General features: G+C 40.2%; 2 protein-coding genes across 10 annotated transcripts in view; one reads left to right on the forward strand and one right to left on the reverse strand.

The window, feature by feature from the left end:
* ago4 (argonaute RISC component 4) overlaps positions 1 to 1357 on the reverse strand; it is a 35558-nt gene extending 34201 nt beyond the window's left edge. For all 7 annotated transcript variants that reach the window (XM_042506064.2, XM_042506062.2, XM_042506060.2 and 4 more), the window contains exon 1: positions 1156 to 1357. In XM_042506064.2, the coding sequence (XP_042361998.1) occupies positions 1156 to 1174 (19 nt within the window). In that variant the 5' untranslated portion in view covers positions 1175 to 1357. The remainder of the gene's footprint in view (positions 1 to 1155) is intronic.
* Positions 1358 to 3059: 1702 nt separating this feature from the next.
* On the forward strand, positions 3060 to 17788 carry clspn (claspin). Of its 3 annotated transcripts, none has more exons than XM_088090556.1 (24): positions 3060 to 3329; positions 5120 to 5237; positions 5756 to 6168; positions 6543 to 6701; positions 6938 to 6994; positions 7096 to 7168; positions 7776 to 7878; positions 8124 to 8701; positions 8803 to 8991; positions 9177 to 9337; positions 9453 to 9646; positions 10303 to 10355; positions 10542 to 10735; positions 11235 to 11772; positions 12339 to 12372; positions 12576 to 12672; positions 12762 to 12916; positions 13034 to 13195; positions 13335 to 13456; positions 14309 to 14439; positions 14625 to 14745; positions 15539 to 15621; positions 16253 to 16414; positions 17196 to 17788. In XM_088090556.1, exons 1-24 carry the CDS (start codon positions 3303 to 3305, stop codon positions 17319 to 17321), a joined length of 4050 nt encoding a protein of 1349 aa, XP_087946682.1. In that variant the 5' UTR covers positions 3060 to 3302; the 3' UTR covers positions 17322 to 17788. The 3 variants fall into 3 exon arrangements, with proteins under 3 accessions (XP_087946682.1, XP_042363148.2, XP_042363150.2); XM_042507214.2 differs by having other exon boundaries at positions 3061 to 3329; positions 5756 to 6177; XM_042507216.2 differs by having other exon boundaries at positions 3061 to 3329; positions 5756 to 6177; positions 15542 to 15621.
* The last annotated feature ends 345 nt before the right edge of the window (positions 17789 to 18133 follow it).

Raw genomic sequence — 18133 nt, forward strand, 5'->3', positions numbered from 1 at the left:
GAAACGTCCTAATACCCTAGAATTGTCCTAAAATCGTAAACCTATGGGGCTGCTGTGACTGGCTTCTGGTCTTTGTAATTTTGCAAAATTGTCCCCCAAGGAGTATTACTTTTCTGGAGCATGTTAGCAATGTGTGCACGAATTCAACAAATTTTTTTTAAAAAAAAAAATGTCACTTCACTACGCGAACTGCACTCAATTCCTCCAGTATATAGGGGCGCATTTCACAAACAAAATGAGGAACAGTCAAGTCTATTTTGAAAAAAAAAAGGAGGTAAACACACAATTTGCATGATCTTACAATAAAAATGCATTGCATAGCTGTGTGCAAAGGTGTGTGGCTGATTCATCTCCGCACGCTTTCTCATCAAAATAAGTGCCTTTGTTATCATATAGCAGAATAATATGGAGCTGGCCTGCAGATCTGATCGATAAAAGCGCCATCCATCCCTGCTGGGCTCTCACAGACGCATGGCGCGTGAACCAATGACAGCCTCGCTTAAAACCACAAAATTTGGGAGTCACAAAACACGCACGTCTGCCCATTTAACGTCTGTAACGTGTGTTTTATGTTGTTTTCACCCCATCGCTGTCATCTTGGACGGAGGGCAGCCCGAGGAGACGCACTGTTCCCGATGGCGATGGTACAAATTTAAATGGTTTGGCAGCAAAGATTTGACACAGGTGAATTATTTTGTCAAATTTCGACGTCGTTGTGCGGTCTAGTTATAGGAATTACGTCGTATTATGTGGTCAAAGAGAAACACATCGTGTACAAACAACGTAAACACACCACGACGCGGAAGGAAGGAAGGAGGAAGGTAGTTAAATCCCCACTCACACAATGCCAGCCCCGACACGACGAGCTGCGCGTGCTTCTGATAAATAAAACCGCGCAGACATTACTGGTTTACACATTTAAACACCAACTCTCTTTGAACGGATAGAAAACGTGTCTCGGTGTAAATAAAACCAAACATTTATACACACACACATTCACACGGGCTGGGCCTCGGTTTGTTTTCCCGTCACAGCGTCGAGGCCTCGCTGCAGCCGCGGCCCCCAGTGATGCGACGCATTTGCGCACACGCGCCCCACACACGGCTCGCGCTCTCCGCTGCTAGCTCGATTTTTCTGTTTTAAAAAATTACTCACCGGGTCCGAGCGCTTCCATGGCCGAGGCCTCTCTCTCCGTCTCTGTCCCGGCCTGGCGGCTCCGTACCGACGCTGAAATTGGGGGCGGTATCGCGAAGCTTAAATGGGCTAATTTAAGAAAAGGGAATATAGATAGATGCGCGGATGACTGCTGACTGAACTAACTGACCTGAGCTACCGCCGCTGCTGCTGGTTCTGGGGATTTGTAACTGCGCATGCGCCAGCCAGGAGCCGTAGAGTCCGCTCTGCGCATGCGTAATTTGCTGTACCGCACTGGCAGATCAAATTTTAATGATCCCAGTCAATGAGAGGGCGGGGAGCTGCGGAATAGTAACAGGATATAGTAAAACAGATCATAAATATATCACTATATGCCCTATATTGAATTGAGCTGAAATGTATTTCGAACATGTAAAAACATGGAAAGGAAAGAAAGAACATGTAAACATACACAAACATACAGACATGTCCAAACAGGAGTGGGAAGAAGTGGAAATTTATTAAATCCAATCCATTGTGTCGCTTACAGTTTTTAAATAAACTTAATTTTTTAAAACTATACATAACTTTATATCACCCAAAGTGTGTGAAGCAGTGGTCCTGTCAGTGTATTCACTTTGACGCAAGATGCAGACTACAGTGCATATAATATACTGTCATCCAATATTGGATTACACATGTACAGAGAAAAATGTATTTCACAAATTTCTTTTTTTATGATTAACATTTTTATTGTTTTTTAACACTGTAACAGAGCATGGAAACAAAGAATGGTAAATTCACCACAGATTTCCAGCCAAACCCCCTCCTCCAAACAAACAAACCTCCTTAAACATTCACCACCAGCTGCTGATCCTTCTTCCGTTGCTGATATTTAACATTATGCTCTCTCATATATTGTAAACCTGTCTCTAATAACCACAGCCAAACTAGCTGTACCATTAATGAAAGAAAAAAAACATAAATAAAACATAATAATAATAATAATCATAACCATAATACAAAATAATCATTATAAAAACAGGTCAAATACCTCTATCAATACACCTATGTGCAACCAAATCTACTTATTCATTTACACATATGCTTGTGTATTTCTCAAATTTCCAATTAAAGGCAAGTACTAAAATTTTGCAGGTTTTACAATCCACAAGGTAAATCTCTTTGGGTCCTTTAGTGTCATTTGAGTAGTTTTCATCCTTTACAGTAACCTTTTTATGAAATGAAAATATACAATGCTTATCCTTGAAGAAAACTCATGAACATTAATGGTCCATGCCTGGAAGTATCTGTAACCGTGTAGTTTAATCTCACATTAGTGGCTATTTACATTAATGTCTCAAAATTAATGTATATGAGACTATGCATAATGATTATTTTATGCAAACATACACCAAATACCATGTATGTATGTGACTTCTTGCCTTTTTTTCTTTCTTTTCCCCTTTTCTTAAGAAAAAAAAACCTGTTTGCTATGTTGTTAACATGTATGACAGTTTTTTTCATTTTGTCAAACAATGTTTTCTGCTCATTGGTATAAGAAATTATTTTTTCGGCTCATGCCTTTTTCAGTTGTATGTTAACTTCGAAAACCCCAATAAAAAGAGTTTTTAAAAGATAAAAGAAAACCTACACCAGTTTAAAACGAATTAAAGAGATCTTGTCGTTATAAATAAACTGTTACTTTGCATTATTCACAAAACAACATCATTTTTCATCGGATTTTGTGTTATAATGTCGAGAAAATGAGTAACTTCCTCCAAAAAAAGAACACCCTTAACCCCGCCCGCCTGAGCATTCCAGGTATATAAAATCAGGTCCCACCAAACTGTGTCGTCATATGGGGCGGGAACAAATCTCCCCAACTGCCCAATAGGAGAGCGAGAATGGGGCGATTGACGCCTCGATGACGAAAAACTGCGGGCCAGCTGTCACGGCGCGCGAAAGATCAAAATTTCTATTCGGGATCGGGCGGGAGGAAGAGAAGCGGCGAAACTCTTTCTAAATGTGCTTCAAAAGTGTAATATAGCTCTTGTCACGCAGACATTTGCTTTTTTGACGTCCGTTGTTGCTTCAGAGACTCGACGAAGCGTCGTCTCCGCCGGAGTGTTTTACAAAAAAGAGCGTAAAGTAGCCGGCGGACAAAGATGAGCCTGGTCGTTTCTCAACAACAGGTGAGGACATGATTTCAGATATCAGTCGCTAGTTTAACAGCACACTGACAAATATAGTCGCCGTTAGTTGTAAGTTGTAGAGACAGACCTGCAAAATCAAAACTATTCCAGAAAAAAGGAAATAAACGTATTACTGATGTTGTCAGCGTTAGCCAGTTAGCTAGCTCGCTAGTTTAGCCAGCTCGGATGGTGGTTGTAGTCTCGGCCTGGTCGATTAAATGCATGTTAGTTTGGCATTTTACTATGTCGATCGCTGTTATATACACACAATAATGAATTTGAGAATACCCATTGAGATCAATAACTTGTGCATTTTTATATATGGTTCATGTAACATACGCTAAATTAACTGCAAACATTGAAAAAAGGCAATGACGCTAAGTTAGCTACCGTAAGGCTCATTGTTTGGTATTGCAAGGCGCCACAAATGCAATTTACGACCCATTTGGCTGCCTGAAGTCATACAATAGACGTCAATACTTTATGTTAACTTTACAAAGTAATGATCTTTTCTTTAGTGTTTTTGGCAAATGCAGACAAACGCTATAACTATAAGAAGTTAGGCAGTGAGTTGAACAGCTATGAACGACTGTAGTTTGCCACTTTAACCATAAAATAAATACGTGGTACCTTTTTAAGATTTTAATAAACTCGACTTACAACACACAGAGCACAGTATATAACCCTAAACACTAAAACGTGGCAGTGTGGGTCTTAGATTAAGCATGTGTTCGTCTGTATTTACACTCTTTTTTTAACCTAATTGAATATTGACATAAATTAACTTAATGTTAATCATCAGGTTTCTGTTGTTTTTTACACTGTTTATGTTTCATGGGTTTTTTTGTGTGCATTTTTTATGTTACATGTTGTCATTAGTCTCTGTGCTTATTTGTGCAAAGCAAGTGCTGCTTGGAGCAATAAAGGGTTTTATTCATTCACTGCATTTAATCTGGAGCCTCTGTTTTGTTGTTTTTTTTTTCTAGTAAACAGATTGCTATTACCCCATACTTAAAAAACATTAGTTCTAAACCATGGGTCCATGAGAGATTTTACCATTTAATTCACGATAGAAGTGATCCCAATGTGAGTAAGAGTGACTGCTCTGACCTTTTGTTTCACCTCCATAGCTATCCCCTAAACCTGATGTGACAACAGTTTTTTTGTCCTGCACTCCAACACCTTTCACAAGCATTTAAACCTCTGAAACTTGAGCAAATTTGTTTGATATCTTTCAATTTTCAAATTTGTAAAAAGTGCAAAATGAAAAAGTAGGAGAGAGAAACATTATAATTTTCTTTTTTAAAAAAAAAAGGAAAATAGGGGAAATATAGTTAGTTATTATTATACACTTAACGTGTTACAGAAATGATATATAAAAAGATATAGTTTATTTTATCATTAATATTATTTTAATTTCTCACATTTTTTACAGGTCATTTACTTGTTTATTTTTGTTTTTTCCTTTTTTAAAGTTGTTTTTTGTAACTTTTTACAAATTTCTTGCTCATTTTTGGGTCATTTCCCGTTAAGTTTTTCGTTGAAGATTTTCTCAGGTTTCAAAGTGTTAATAACTAAAGCATTCTGGTGTGTATCAAATCTAACAACTATAATAATTTTAAATGGGGATCCCTGAAGTGACATCTTATTGAATGTGGTCTCAGGCCTAATGCGTATCAGTTTAGGGGTCCTTGACACAAAAAAAGGTTGGGAACCACAGTGGTTCCCAGCCTTTTTTTTTGAAATGCACTTTCTGATGGTTGAGTTGTATTTTGTGTTACTCCACCCAGGCTGAGGGGCTCCCAGCTGTGGCCCAAACAGCAACAGAGAGTGATTCAGACAGCGGGATGGGCTCTCCAGCAGAGGAGCTGGTGATGGAGACAGCCAACAAAAGAGACGAGCTTCCAGGTGAAGTAACACAACAATGCATGATAATCGAGACTGAGAGAAATGCGGCAGGAGCTGCTTTAGCTGTGTAAATGAGGAATACATTTTTGTCAATGTCTGTAAAGTTACTTTAAAGTTGTTATGTTTAAATACTACAGTTCAGGCATTTAGTTGTCACTGAACCACAAAGCTTACAATAAGTGCGACATTTAAAATACTTTTCGAATGGCATCCAGTGATCCACAATACTCACCTAAGGAAAAGTCTGCCTTGATAGTAGTATGGGTAATAGGTAATGGTACCTTAATGTCTTGACAGCATGTGCTTACAGATTAAAGATGAAACCATTATTTGATGTGCATTAAAAAAAAAAAATACAGGTAATACTGGACTAAATTAAAAAAGCGTAAAAGCACAGTCATCCTGACAAATAACAGCAACAACATAAAAAAAATCAGCTGAGATGAACCATTATTTTTGTTTCAGTGTCCCTGCATGTGTGCATTTATTTGACTGTTTCTAAATAATTTTGTTTTCAGATTCTGACGACGATGAAGATATCACCGTCCACAGAAAGCCTCATCGTAACGCCATCCGAGACAGTGACAGCGAGGAAGAGGAGGCAGCTGCAGAGAGCAGCATCCACATGGCTGAAGCACTGGCCCTCTCTGCTTCCAGCGGAGAGGAGATGGAGACGGAAGAGAGGGAGGAGAGGAAAGAGAGAGGGACGCAGAAGAGCAAGAGAATAAGCCGTGCTCCCATTGATAGTGACGACAGCGAGCCTGAGCAAGAGCGACACGGAGAAACGGAGGAGCAACAGGAGGAGGTGAGGAAGAAAGGGAAATCGATGAAGGAATGGAAGAAGAGAGAGAAGAGTCAGAGGCACCGGGAGAAAAAGGAGAAGCGGAGCAAAGCGGTGGAAAAACTGAAAAAGAAGGAGAGATTATCTGAGGTGAATGAGGTCAGTGGAGCTCGGCCATCTTTTTTTTTTTTCCTCTGATGCTGCCAAACTGTTTGCACATGGTTGCTAAAGGTTCCTGTTTTAGTCTTGTTGGTAAACTACATATAAAAGAGAATTTTAAAGTGCATATCGCTGTACATATCACTAAATATGTTCTTAATATTTAGATCATTGCTTTACATTCTAGTGTTTGCAGCCATAAGGAATATTTTTTATGTCAATGGAATTATGGTAATATGTGTACGTAAAATTAAGTAATTAACATCTAAACAAAGCAACTCATTATGGAAACAAACTGTTAAACTAAGCAGGAGCATGTATTATATTGTGTAATCTAAAGACAAGTTTGTAACTATTTTCCCCAGAACACGCCTCCCTCCCGGGGTCTGAATGACAGTGGATGTCCACTGGGCGACACAGACCTGTTTGACACTGGTTTGGATGATGAGGAGGAAGAGGAGGAGGAGGAGGAGTCTCTGGAGGCCATCCGAGCTGCTGTCAAGCAAAAGATGAAAAAACATAAGGTATTAAAAATGACTTCATTATCAGAATCAAAACAAGCAGTGTGTTTATTTCTGAAAAGGTGTTATCAGGAATTTAAGCTGTTGTCTGTTGTTATTATCACCGCTCAGCTGATTGGTACACATAATACTGGTAACAGAATTTGTTAAATTTAATGACATTTTGGTGAAAAGAGACACCAGTTAGCAGATGTTGTCTACATAGGCCTTTGTGTAACCAGTGTTTCATGTTTCTGCAGGATCCTCTCCTGGATGAGGAGGAGGATGAAAATGCACCGGAGAAACCCCAGCGTGCGGTATGCAGAGTTTGAATGCTTGTGTTTATTCTATATGCTGTGAAATTCATATCTGAAAGTGGTTTTGTTTTCAATGTGGGATTTTATTTATTTATTTTTAGGAGAGGAAAGCTGCACGTGCCAGCAAAGAGGCAATGAAGCAGCTCCACAGTGAATCTCAGAGGCTGGTCAGAGGTCAGTTATCACCTCTATCATCTTTTTCATCTGCTAAAGCAGTGTGTTCATTTTCTGATAGTTGCTCCGTATTTGGTTTTCAAAAATTAAACCAATGTAGTTTATAGAGTTATAACAAAAATGTGATGTTTAAACAAGCTGCAAAGATGACGTAATAGACTGAAATGTAAGTCTGCTCTTTTCTTACCACACATAGAGACAGTCCTCTGTCTGTTAATGTGTGTGTCTGCTCATTTATCAGCGATTAGGCTTATACTAAAATAACTGAAACTATTTTGGTACATAGGCGCTTCAGCAATAGATTTGCTTGCTGGGAAGCGTCTGTTAAGCCAGCCTCAGAGCTCTGCTGCTGGCGTCCAGGCTTTAGTGCACTTTACGACTCTTCACCTTCAGCATCCTCACTCGGATCTTCTCTTATGTACCCACATGTGGCTCTAATGGATTTAACGTGATCAACAAAATTCAGTCTGTAGCCTTCAAAGTAACAGGTTCAACCCTTGTATTTTTGGAATTTGAAATGTGTGCTTCAAACCTTTTAAAAGAGGTGTTTCAAGTCTTCCATGCTGCTGAGACTGCATCTGAAAATACTGTTCTTCTGTCTTTGTAGAGTCCACTCTCGGCCTGCCGTACCATATCCCTGAGCCGAAGACCATCGACCAGTTCTTTAAGAAGAGAGCCAGGCCGCAGGGTCCTGCCATGGCGTTGTTGAAGTAAAGACAAACATCACGCAAAACATATGTCAGAAAAACAGCTGTCCACATTGGCACAATTTTACCACACAAATCAGATTTTATAACAGACTGCTTACCTACCAAAGTCCTTAGCATTAACATTTAATCATTGAAGTTACATTTTAACATTGTTTTCTTTCATGCACACACAATCCAAATTCAGCCAAACATTTTAAAGCTGCTGTAATAAATTTACAAATGAATGATAATCTTTTTCTCTTCAGGTCTACAAAGTATTCCGCCATGATGTTGGAGACACCATCAGCTCCTCCTCCACCTCCCACAAACCCATCCAGAGAGCCTCCGCAGCCATCCACAGAGCAGGACTCTTCTCCCTCTCTAGATCTATCTTCCACTCAGATCCAGCCCATTCCTCATCCTGCCGCCACCTCGTCCCCGCAGCAGGAGAGCCTCAGCCAGGACAGAGAGGCATCAGCAAGCCAAGATCCTGACCAGGAATCTGGACCGATGCTTTACCTTTCTGAGAGTCTGCAGGAGTCACTCACAACGGATGAAGCGGTGAGACCTGCCTCTGACTCTGCAGAAGAGGCAGCTCCTGCATCGTCAGAACAAAGCCAGGCTGCAGTAATGTCTGACGCCATGCAAACAGACTCTGAGGCTTTGGTGGAGCCTGTAGCCGCTCAGCGTGGGAGCGCTGAGCCTTCAGCACCGCAGCCAACCAAACCCAAGAAGGACAAATTGGCCAGACTGAAGGAGCTCGGACTGGACCCCCCACCTGTCGCCAAATTATGTCCAGACGACGGAGCTTTTGTTCAGCTCGAGCCTCCACAGCTCAACTCAGGTGAGAGATGATTCTTTTAGGATTTCAGCAAAGTTAGCAGAGATCAAGAGTAAGTATGTGGCATAAATCAGAAAAAAAAACATTTCCACTATTACATTTAGGTGTGGAGGCGCTGAAGGAACGCTACCTCCGTCATGTCAAAGCTCCCGTACGACCTCAAGGAGAGCGTACAATGCAGCTCAACATCGTCCGCAAAGACAGCGCCCCATCCGGCCAGGAGGAGTTGCACACAGATTCGGTCACTGTCACAGTTAAAGAGGGAGCAGAGGAGCCTGTAGCAACCAAACCAGGTGTGGATACACATGTGATGTGCCCACAGAGGTCCACGATTTCTGTTGACCTCCTTTTTAGAAATATCACCAAATAAAGGAGAAATACATGTGGCTATAGTCCATGGATGCACATATTTTGACTTGGAGATTTGGTTTGCTCCCTGACGTGACTAACCTCCTCCTCTGTGCCCTCTGTTTGTAAGGAGAAAAGCTGCTGACTCTGAAGCAGCGCCTGCAGCTCGCCATGGCCCAGAGGAGACAGGAGGAGCGGGCACGCAAGGCCGAGCTGAATCGCCTCGACAATGAAGACTGTGGCGAGGAGGAAGAGGAGGAGGAGGAGATGACTGATGAATCTGATGAAGAGGTGAGAGGATTTTTGCTTCTGGAAATGTACTTAAACAAAAATGACTACGTGACTGTTGCTACCAAGTGAAAGCAAATAAAAAATAAATTAAAAAAATATATATATATTTTACCAGAATGTAGATGACTTACTGGGAGGTGACGATGGTGAGGAGGAAGAGAAGGAGCATGAAGATGAAGAGGGCAGTGTGGTCCAGAGTATCAGGAGCCCTTCTCCTGCGGCTCTGAACGGACCCTCACCAACTCCGGACCTAATCAACACAGACGGCACACTCATGCTGTTCCCCGGCAACTCCTGCTCTCGCACCGGGTAAGTGTGTGTCTTTTTTTGGGCTTCCCCCAGTCATGGAAGACCTGGAGAAGTCATGGAATTGGTAAAAATCAATGAAATCTTCTGTGGGGAACCTTCATGTAATGTAACATAAGGGCAAATTTATTTTCTGCAGCCGTTAATGTAACGAAGCTCTTAAATGAGCCGCTTTGTGACGTTTTGTTAACCATCACTTAAGTTTCTAGAATTTCTCCCCGCGTTACGTCTCTCTCTTTCCGTGTATAACCACAAGCTGAAATTATGTTTGAACAGAGTTTGAATCTGATAAGAGGAGAAGAAAAAAAATACATGTCCTTGAAAAGTCGGGAAAAGTTTTTAAATGTTGACCATGAAAATTTGTGGAAACCCTGCTTATGTTTTCAGCACTGTGTAGCTTTGTGACTCTAGAGCATGCATATTCAAAAATTAAATGATAAAACTTCCTTAAATTAGTCTCGCTTAGTTAATCATGACCTAAAAAACGACTTATAAAATACATAAAATAGCCACAAATTTGCATGTCTCAGCCACTAAAAAGTTCATTATTTATAAGTCTTCTAGTTTAAAATTTGTATACCTTCTATGTTTACTGTGTGTGTGTCTGTTTGTGTTTGTGTAGAGTATAAAGCTTCACATGCACTGTTCTCCATTTTTAGTGATGGTGTAAGAAGATCTGGTCCTTCTGGTCAGGACAGCAGCAACAAGATGGGTGGGACATCTGTTCATTTTGTCCACACTTTTTATGCTCATTATTAGTTACTAATAAGAGATATCACATTAAATGATGTGACAACAATGAGCTTTTTCCACACTGCTTCTTGAAGGTTTGGTAAGATGTTAATTTTTCTTCTCAAAATTTGTTCTTTTCTCACTTTTTCGTCCTTCTCACCTCCAGAAGAGGACGACTCATTGTCCCTGGTGAAGGACAACAGCCACAACAGCAGCTTTGAGCTTGCAGGATCTATGATAACCTCGTACCAGCCTGTCTGTCCTCAGCGCTCCGCAGGGCGGAGCATCTCCAACTCCTCCATGTTTCGCTCTCCGTCTCCCTGCCTCTTCCGGCCCAGCTTCCTCGGCTCTGCCTCAAAGGTGAGATAAGAAAGTTTATTATTTAGTGCATAAAAGTGACATCATCGGGGGTTTGAATTCTCCCAAACCTGCACATGGTTAAATACATGTGCTTCATTTGAGTCAGATTGTTGAGGCAGACAAAAAATCTGCTTATATGTGCACTATTTCAGTGTCGTGATTTTTTAAAAATGTTTTGCTCATTAAAAAATGATTACAATATGTACTCGCAGATACTCGTGTAAAAAAATACAGAAACAGTTACAACCATCTACAATCACATTTACATCAATTAAAAGTAAACAAGAGCCTGTGCAGGAGTGGTAGGAAGCTATCAGTATATATGAAGACATCCTCTAAAACTTAAGGAAAGATGATCAGGATGACATCAAATAAAAAAAGGAACCCCAGGAACAAAACAAAGAATAAAAAAGACAAATAATTATTTTTTTCAGCATTTATACAGTATTTTGTGTGCTTTAGAAGTGGTTTAATCTTTTATCTTTTTTTCCTCCATCAGAGTTCAGGCAAACTCTCAGAGCCCTCTCTCTGCCTCCCTGTTGAGGACTCCCAGGACTTGTACGCACCTCCGTCCCCAGGAGCAGATTTGGGGCCCCTCGGGGGAGCAGCCTCTGGCCCCGGTCTAGGAGGAGACTCCCAAGGCCGCTTTTCCCTGGAGGACGACACCCATTCCCAGTTACTCGACGCAGACGGCTTCCTTAACGTGGGGCCGCGGCCTGGTGCCCCTCGCTCCCACAAGAGACAGTTGATCCTGGACAGCCTGGATGAAAACGCAATGGACGCCAACATGGGGGAGCTGTTGGGGCTGTGCTCGGGGGTTTTTGGGACAGCGGAGAGCGGCTCGGATAGGACGGGAGGCCTCGGATCATCACAGGAGGATGAGCTGCTCGGGTTGTGCTCTGGAGCGTTTCCAGCAACACAAGCAGGAGAAGAGCAGCTGGAAACAGAGAAGAGTAGAGAGCGAGCGCAGGATGAAGAGTCTGATAACAGCATGGACCAGCTGCTGGGGCTGTGCTCAGGGAAGTTTCCCAGTCCAGGTAAAGGAATGTTTGCTGTCTCTGCTTTTGTTTATTTATTTTATTTCCCAAAGATGATGTCCTCTAATGTCTTGTTTTGTCCCCAACCCAAGGAAATTCAGTTGACTGTCATAGAGTTGGAAATAAACCAAAAAATATTCATATTCAGGAAGCTGGAATCAGAGAATTTTTACTTTTTTTCTTTTAAAAATATTACACATCCAATGCATTTATTATCATATTAATTGGTGAATAATTTAATAGTTGACAACTAAACAGTTAATCATTGCAGCTCTAGTTTTAATTCACTTCCAGTGTACAAAATCAGTTTTGTCTGCCTAGTAACTTTCCTATAAGGTATTTATTTCCTAACTTATTGAAAAACAAACAATGTATCTTATTGTGTAGAGAAATCAAACCAGTAACATGTCAAAAAGAGCCTGATGAAAAATGAGGAACTTGGAATTTATATTTGTTTCTATGTTTTTCCCCACTTCTCTAAATATTTTGAATTTTAGGTTTGAAAATAGTTGTTTTCTGTCCAGTTACACAAAATTTAGATATGTCTCCTTTGCTGCCAATTTTAGGTTCTGCTCACACAGCTTCGCTGGCACAAGACAGGTAAAGTACAAAGACCTGAAACAATCCAAAATCATTTATAAACAAGATTATTGACTCATTTGTAAAGGTTGATTTAATTTTTGTGGTTCTCTACAAAACTTATTTGCATCTTATTTTAGTCTCTTTTGATAAAAGATTAAGGGGATATTAATTTGAGTATGTACACGCAATGTATGATTCTCATAGTGATTTATTTTGTAAAGTAAAAAGAAGCTGGAGGAGGAGGAGGAGCAGGACGAGGAGGAAGAGGAGGACTGTGAGTTCCGGCTCCTGTCAGATGTGGAAAGTCACAGTGAACAGGTAAGCTATAAAATTTCCACTTCATGTGTAAATAATAAGCTGGACATGTCTTTTTTGATGCAAATAATTAGTGAATTGTGTGTTTACAGGAGGACAATGATGAGGATGGCGAAGAGGAAAATGAGGAGGATGAAGATGAAGAGGAGGACGAGGCAGAGGCTGGGGAGGAAGAGGATAATGAGGTAGAAGAGGAGGAGATGCAGGGCGTCTTTGCACCCCACCGGGTTAAGAAGAAGAAGAAAATGTAAGTGTTGGAAATAACTAATACTGTTAGTGTAGCTCTTCTCTATTAATGTAATTTTTATCCGATAATCCACGCTGTAGCGCCGGTTTTCATAATTTTTTTGCATCCTGCTCTCAGGCGCATGGCCGACTACCTGGAGTCAGAGGCTGAGCTGTCCGGCAGTGACATGGGCAGCGACGATGAGGACGGCGACAGAGGGAGTGAATATGAGGAAGAGGAGCTTCTCGAGGACCTTCCTTCTGATGAAGAGCTGCAGGATCAGGTCAACAAGATCCACATGTGAGTAAAGTTTAAACTGCAAGAGTACATAAAGTTCCAAGCATATTGGGAATATCCTGTCGTAATTGTGCAAAAAGGTTGTCTTGTATCTGATATTTTGGGATTTAAAGAGAGATGAAGACATAATTTGTTCCAACAGGAAGCAGATAATGGATGATGACAAGCGTCGTCTGAGGCTCTACCAGGAGCGTTACCTCGCTGACGGTGACCTGCACTCGGACGGCCCGGGACGAGCTCGCCGCTTCCGTTGGAAAAATATTGGTGAGTATACAACATGAGTTATAATAAATGTAATTAAAGGACTACTTCGCTCCCCCAAAATGATCATCTGTTTATCAATTACTCACCCCATGTTACATTGAATTTGGGAAGACAACTTTGTTTTTCACAAGCACGACTTGTTCATGCCTCAGACTGATTCAGTGTATACAAATGATCATTATGTGAGGTATTCCTTTAATACCACATGCTGGTAACTGATTTTGATGTAGGATCTGATTGGATTTTATGCAGTACTTGTTAAAAGAAGACATAGCCCAAGTAGTATTGTGTCTTAACACCTGTATACAAAGCTATTTATTCAAAATTATGCATATATTTGGTTAATATTATTTCGGTTCATTTCAGTACATCTTAATTTTTCCCCGCAAGGACAATTGTCCTCAGCAGTTTGCCGACCAGATCAATAGAAACAATCATGAGACAGAAAAAGAAAGGAAAACATTGTTAGTTGTGAAACTTAAAACAGTCAGGGAACAAGCTTAAAAACCATGTGGAACTGGTAATAAAAGTACACGAATAAAACAAATAAATACATAAATTAAAAATGAAAAAAGTCTAAAAGTGTGTGGGGGATCAACTGCAAATTTGGTGTGACCACATATGTGCATGCATACCCCTATTGCCAGCGCACAAACACACCTTTACATACACACAACAGCACCCACCAAAGTTTTTGTGGATCAACTGATGTACCGACCAGCCGACAGAGGCTTCTACAGAGCTGGTGATCACACCTAAAAAAAAACATTAAATCTTATCCTTAGATTCTGCAACTTCTTTCAAACTTGCTCCAATGAGACATTTAGAATTGTTTTTAATTTCTTCCTCCAGATGATGGTTTCAACATGGACAGGACGGGGGCAGATGGTGCAGAAGAGGAGGATGAAGATGACGACGTGGACCTGTCTGAGGTCCAAAGGAGGAAAGAGAGACTGGAGAGAGAACAGTGGCTCAGAGAACAGGTGGGTCGTGGGGTTAATGAAAATCAAACTGCAGTATTGACGTGCAGCGTTGGAAGAAGTTTATATCTATACAGATACAAAGAAAAACTGAATGTGTGCATTCATGGTGTTGAGTCATTCCCCTCCTCTGCAAGAGGGGTGTTGTTATTTTGTCTTCATTCCTGTCCCCGTGTCTCTTCTCACAGTCTGAGCAGAAAGCCAAGAAGGGGGAAGATTTGGACGCAGATGATGAGAAGATTGGAGATGAAGACAGTCAGTTTATGAAGCTCGCCAAGAAACTGACTGCCAAGACTCTGCAGAGGAAAGGTCGGTTTGATATGACGGCTCACAAACAACAATGATCCCACGACCTTAAAAACACCCAGACATGCTTTAGTCCAATAATAATTACAGTTACAGGCTTAGATATTAAATAATGAGAAAACACCGTCACAGAAAAATGTGTGGAAGCATTGCTTTTTCGTTGATGAAGATGTGATTAATTCCGAGTCTTAGCTCCTAAGATATATGCTTTTTGATCCACTTAGTGCTGTCAGTGGAGAAGAGTTTCAGTAATTTCACGTGATGTGCATCAAAGCTACACACACACAAGTATTGCAGTAAAACGCTGGCATGTCTCCCAGCAAAATAAACTGGACACATGGGAAACTGCTGCCAGTACTGTCATTGCTAAATGGCGAGTTACTTCAGAGCGTTTATTTCCAGACAGTTGTGACATTCTTGTTTTCCGGGAAAAAGAAAATGTGAATAAAACTGAGTGGCTGCTGCATGTAATATTCATGCGTTTTTGTTACTCAGATCCAAAGCAGGCTCTGCAGCAGGACATTAAGTCAGATTAAAAACACTTTTTAAAAACTATTTGTACTGCTCTACCAGTCAACTAAAGACAAAAATGTGCTTTTGTTTTAAACTGCTTTGAAAAGAATTGTACAATTACTATTAATAATTCAGCACCATTGAAATCAGTGTGTCAAGTTTAGAAAATTTTTCACAACAAATGTAACTAGACAAGTGAAACCTGGTGATTTCACTTGTGTTGAGATCTTTTTAGAGCATTCATTCAGACTTTTTCATCATCCAACTTTTAAACTTTTCAAAGCAGAGCCTCCTGTGGCACCACAACCAGAAAAGAAGACAACATCAGCTCTCAACCCTTTCCAGAGACCCTTGCAGCCTTCACAGGTACGTCACTGTCGACACCCCTGATTGTTGAGAAAATGATAAATCTTGGTTCATTTTGTGTATATCATATCAAAAACTTGTAGATTGCTCATTTCATCACATTCATTTGAGCTGGACTTCACAAAAAAAACACCAGTTGTGCACTTTGCTTTAAAATTCAGGAGGTATTTCATATGTAACTTTTTTCTCATTGCAAAAACAGCATCAGACTTAATAAAAATGGCATTATTTTGACCAAATATAATAATACTTATAATAAAACTTTTTGCAGTATGATTCTGTCTTGATTTCATGAGTCATGTAGAATATCTGTCCATGTTTCAACATTACTAGCAGCCAAATTCTGTAATTGAGAGGTTTGTTTGCTTTACTGACCACTTTGGCAGACAGGCAGTCTACACTTGGTCCGCGCTGGCTTTTGAAAGACCGTCCAGGGCGGCCAGTTGAGAGTAAAGATCAGTTTTCCGTGTACTTTTGCTAACTTTAAACCTCACTAAGATCCAAATGAATCCTCCAGAGTGAGTGGATTATAGTGATTATATTTAAATATTTTACCAACAAATTTCATGATGTATTCCATGTAATCCTTACAAGGTCAGTGTAAGACTGGTATTTTATTGATTTCTTACAGGTGAGGAGAGGATCACTGCTGAGTCAACCTCAATCCGTCCTACAGAAGTTGGCTTCGATCTCAGAGGGGAATCCTCTGGCCCCCAGAAACAGCCGAGGATTCCTGTTTCAAACTCTGTCTCCTGAGAAGGACAAGTCCTCCTCAGACGCTCCCCAGAAACAGGTCAGTGAAAGAAATGTCAATAAGGAAATGTGACATATTTGTGCAGATGTAGGAACTGCGACAGAAGGATCTTGACAGCATCCCTTTTGCTCAGAACTGCAATCGATAACAAAAATATTCAATCCTACATCATATCCATGCTGAGAAAAAATGAACGATGTATGAAGCAGAGTAGATAAATATATCTTTGATACTCTAAGATGCTTCATCAAAGTGATATTTTACAAGAGGTCCTCGGGTAATACTACTAAATTTGAGAAAAATGGTCAGGCGTTTTCTTTTTTTCAGCTGTTCTGAATGAAAATGATAACTCTGCCCTGCCCTTCACCCAGATGCATTTTCCCAAACTTGTCTGGTTATGTAAAAGGTCTTACTGTTCTTAAAATAAGTGGAAAAACAAGATATTTTAAAAGATTTTGGGGGGAGAGACTGCTTGGTGTGATCGTCATGTGAGTGTGATGGGGGAATTTGTTGATTCTGGTGTTTTATAGATTTGTGACACTAGATGGAGCCAAAGCCCACTCCTCACTTTAGATAATACCAATGTAAAACTATTGCAGTTTTTTTATTTCTCAAGCATATTTTATCACTAGATTCAGCATTAAATTACATTTTTTAAACTAAATTAGATTTAATATAACCAAAAAACTTGTTTATTCAAGTGTTTATTCACCATATAAATACTTAAGTACGTGTAGTCATGTTATCAGTGCCATTTAAGATTTTATTGTTTTACACGAGTCTGAAAAAGCTTTTATCTTTGGATGTGTTTGATCCTCAGACGATGAAGAAGAGGGGTCCGGTGGAGGCAGTGAACCCAGCTGCAAAGAGGCTCTGCAGGGAAAACAGACCTGCAGGACAGACTAAAGGCCCCCAGAGGAGCATCTTCAACTTCCTGGACCACTGAACTGTCTCGATACACTAACTGAGTGATCATCTTCATCAAGCTGGGCAGCTAATAACTGATAAATGGCAGAAATTACCAACCACATCCAGTATTTTACCTTTTACGGTGGTAAAATGATGATTACTTGCCACAATGGCTGAGAGACGTCAACTATGAAACACTGATTTTTGTCCGCGTGTTTTCATGTTTACATTGCCCTCAAATGACAAACTAAAGCACACCACTGAAGCGTCTCTTGATGTTTTGTTTTTGTCTTACTCATGCTTGCTTTCACTGATTTTTGTGTGGCGTCAGAGGCTTTCATCTGTCACACCTGACTTGACATAATTTGGACTTAATGACAGGTCCATTTAAAAATGTTTTATCATGTAAATAGGATTTGATTTTTGTTTTTAATGGTTAGCGGATTTTTGTACTATGATTTAAAGTTATTTGTTTTACATTGTAAATAAAAGTATTTTAAGACATTTCTCAGGGCTTTTTGTCTTCTCTTGTCAGAGCAGATGTAAGCTGTCAGTATTGGGTCGTCAGGTGTATGAACAAGTTTGATGTTTATTTTCTCTATGGATTGCTATGAAATTTAGTAGAGCTATTACACAACTGACTGTTGTGAAATTTGGTACTTAAATTCATGCAACCCTCAGAATTAATTGAAATCACTTTGGTGACCCCTCAATTTCACACGTAGTGTCAACACCATGTCAAAGTCTTAATTTATCCAACACAGCGGTCTACAACCGAATACATGCTAAACTAATAATATTCCCATCATCTGTTACTTAAGCAATATCACACAAGAGGGAGTGCTGTTG

This window comes from Plectropomus leopardus, chromosome 17 (assembly GCF_026936395.1).
Source record: "Plectropomus leopardus strain MGB_pleo_1.0 chromosome 17, ASM2693639v1, whole genome shotgun sequence".
Lineage (NCBI taxonomy): Eukaryota > Metazoa > Chordata > Actinopteri > Perciformes > Serranidae > Plectropomus > Plectropomus leopardus.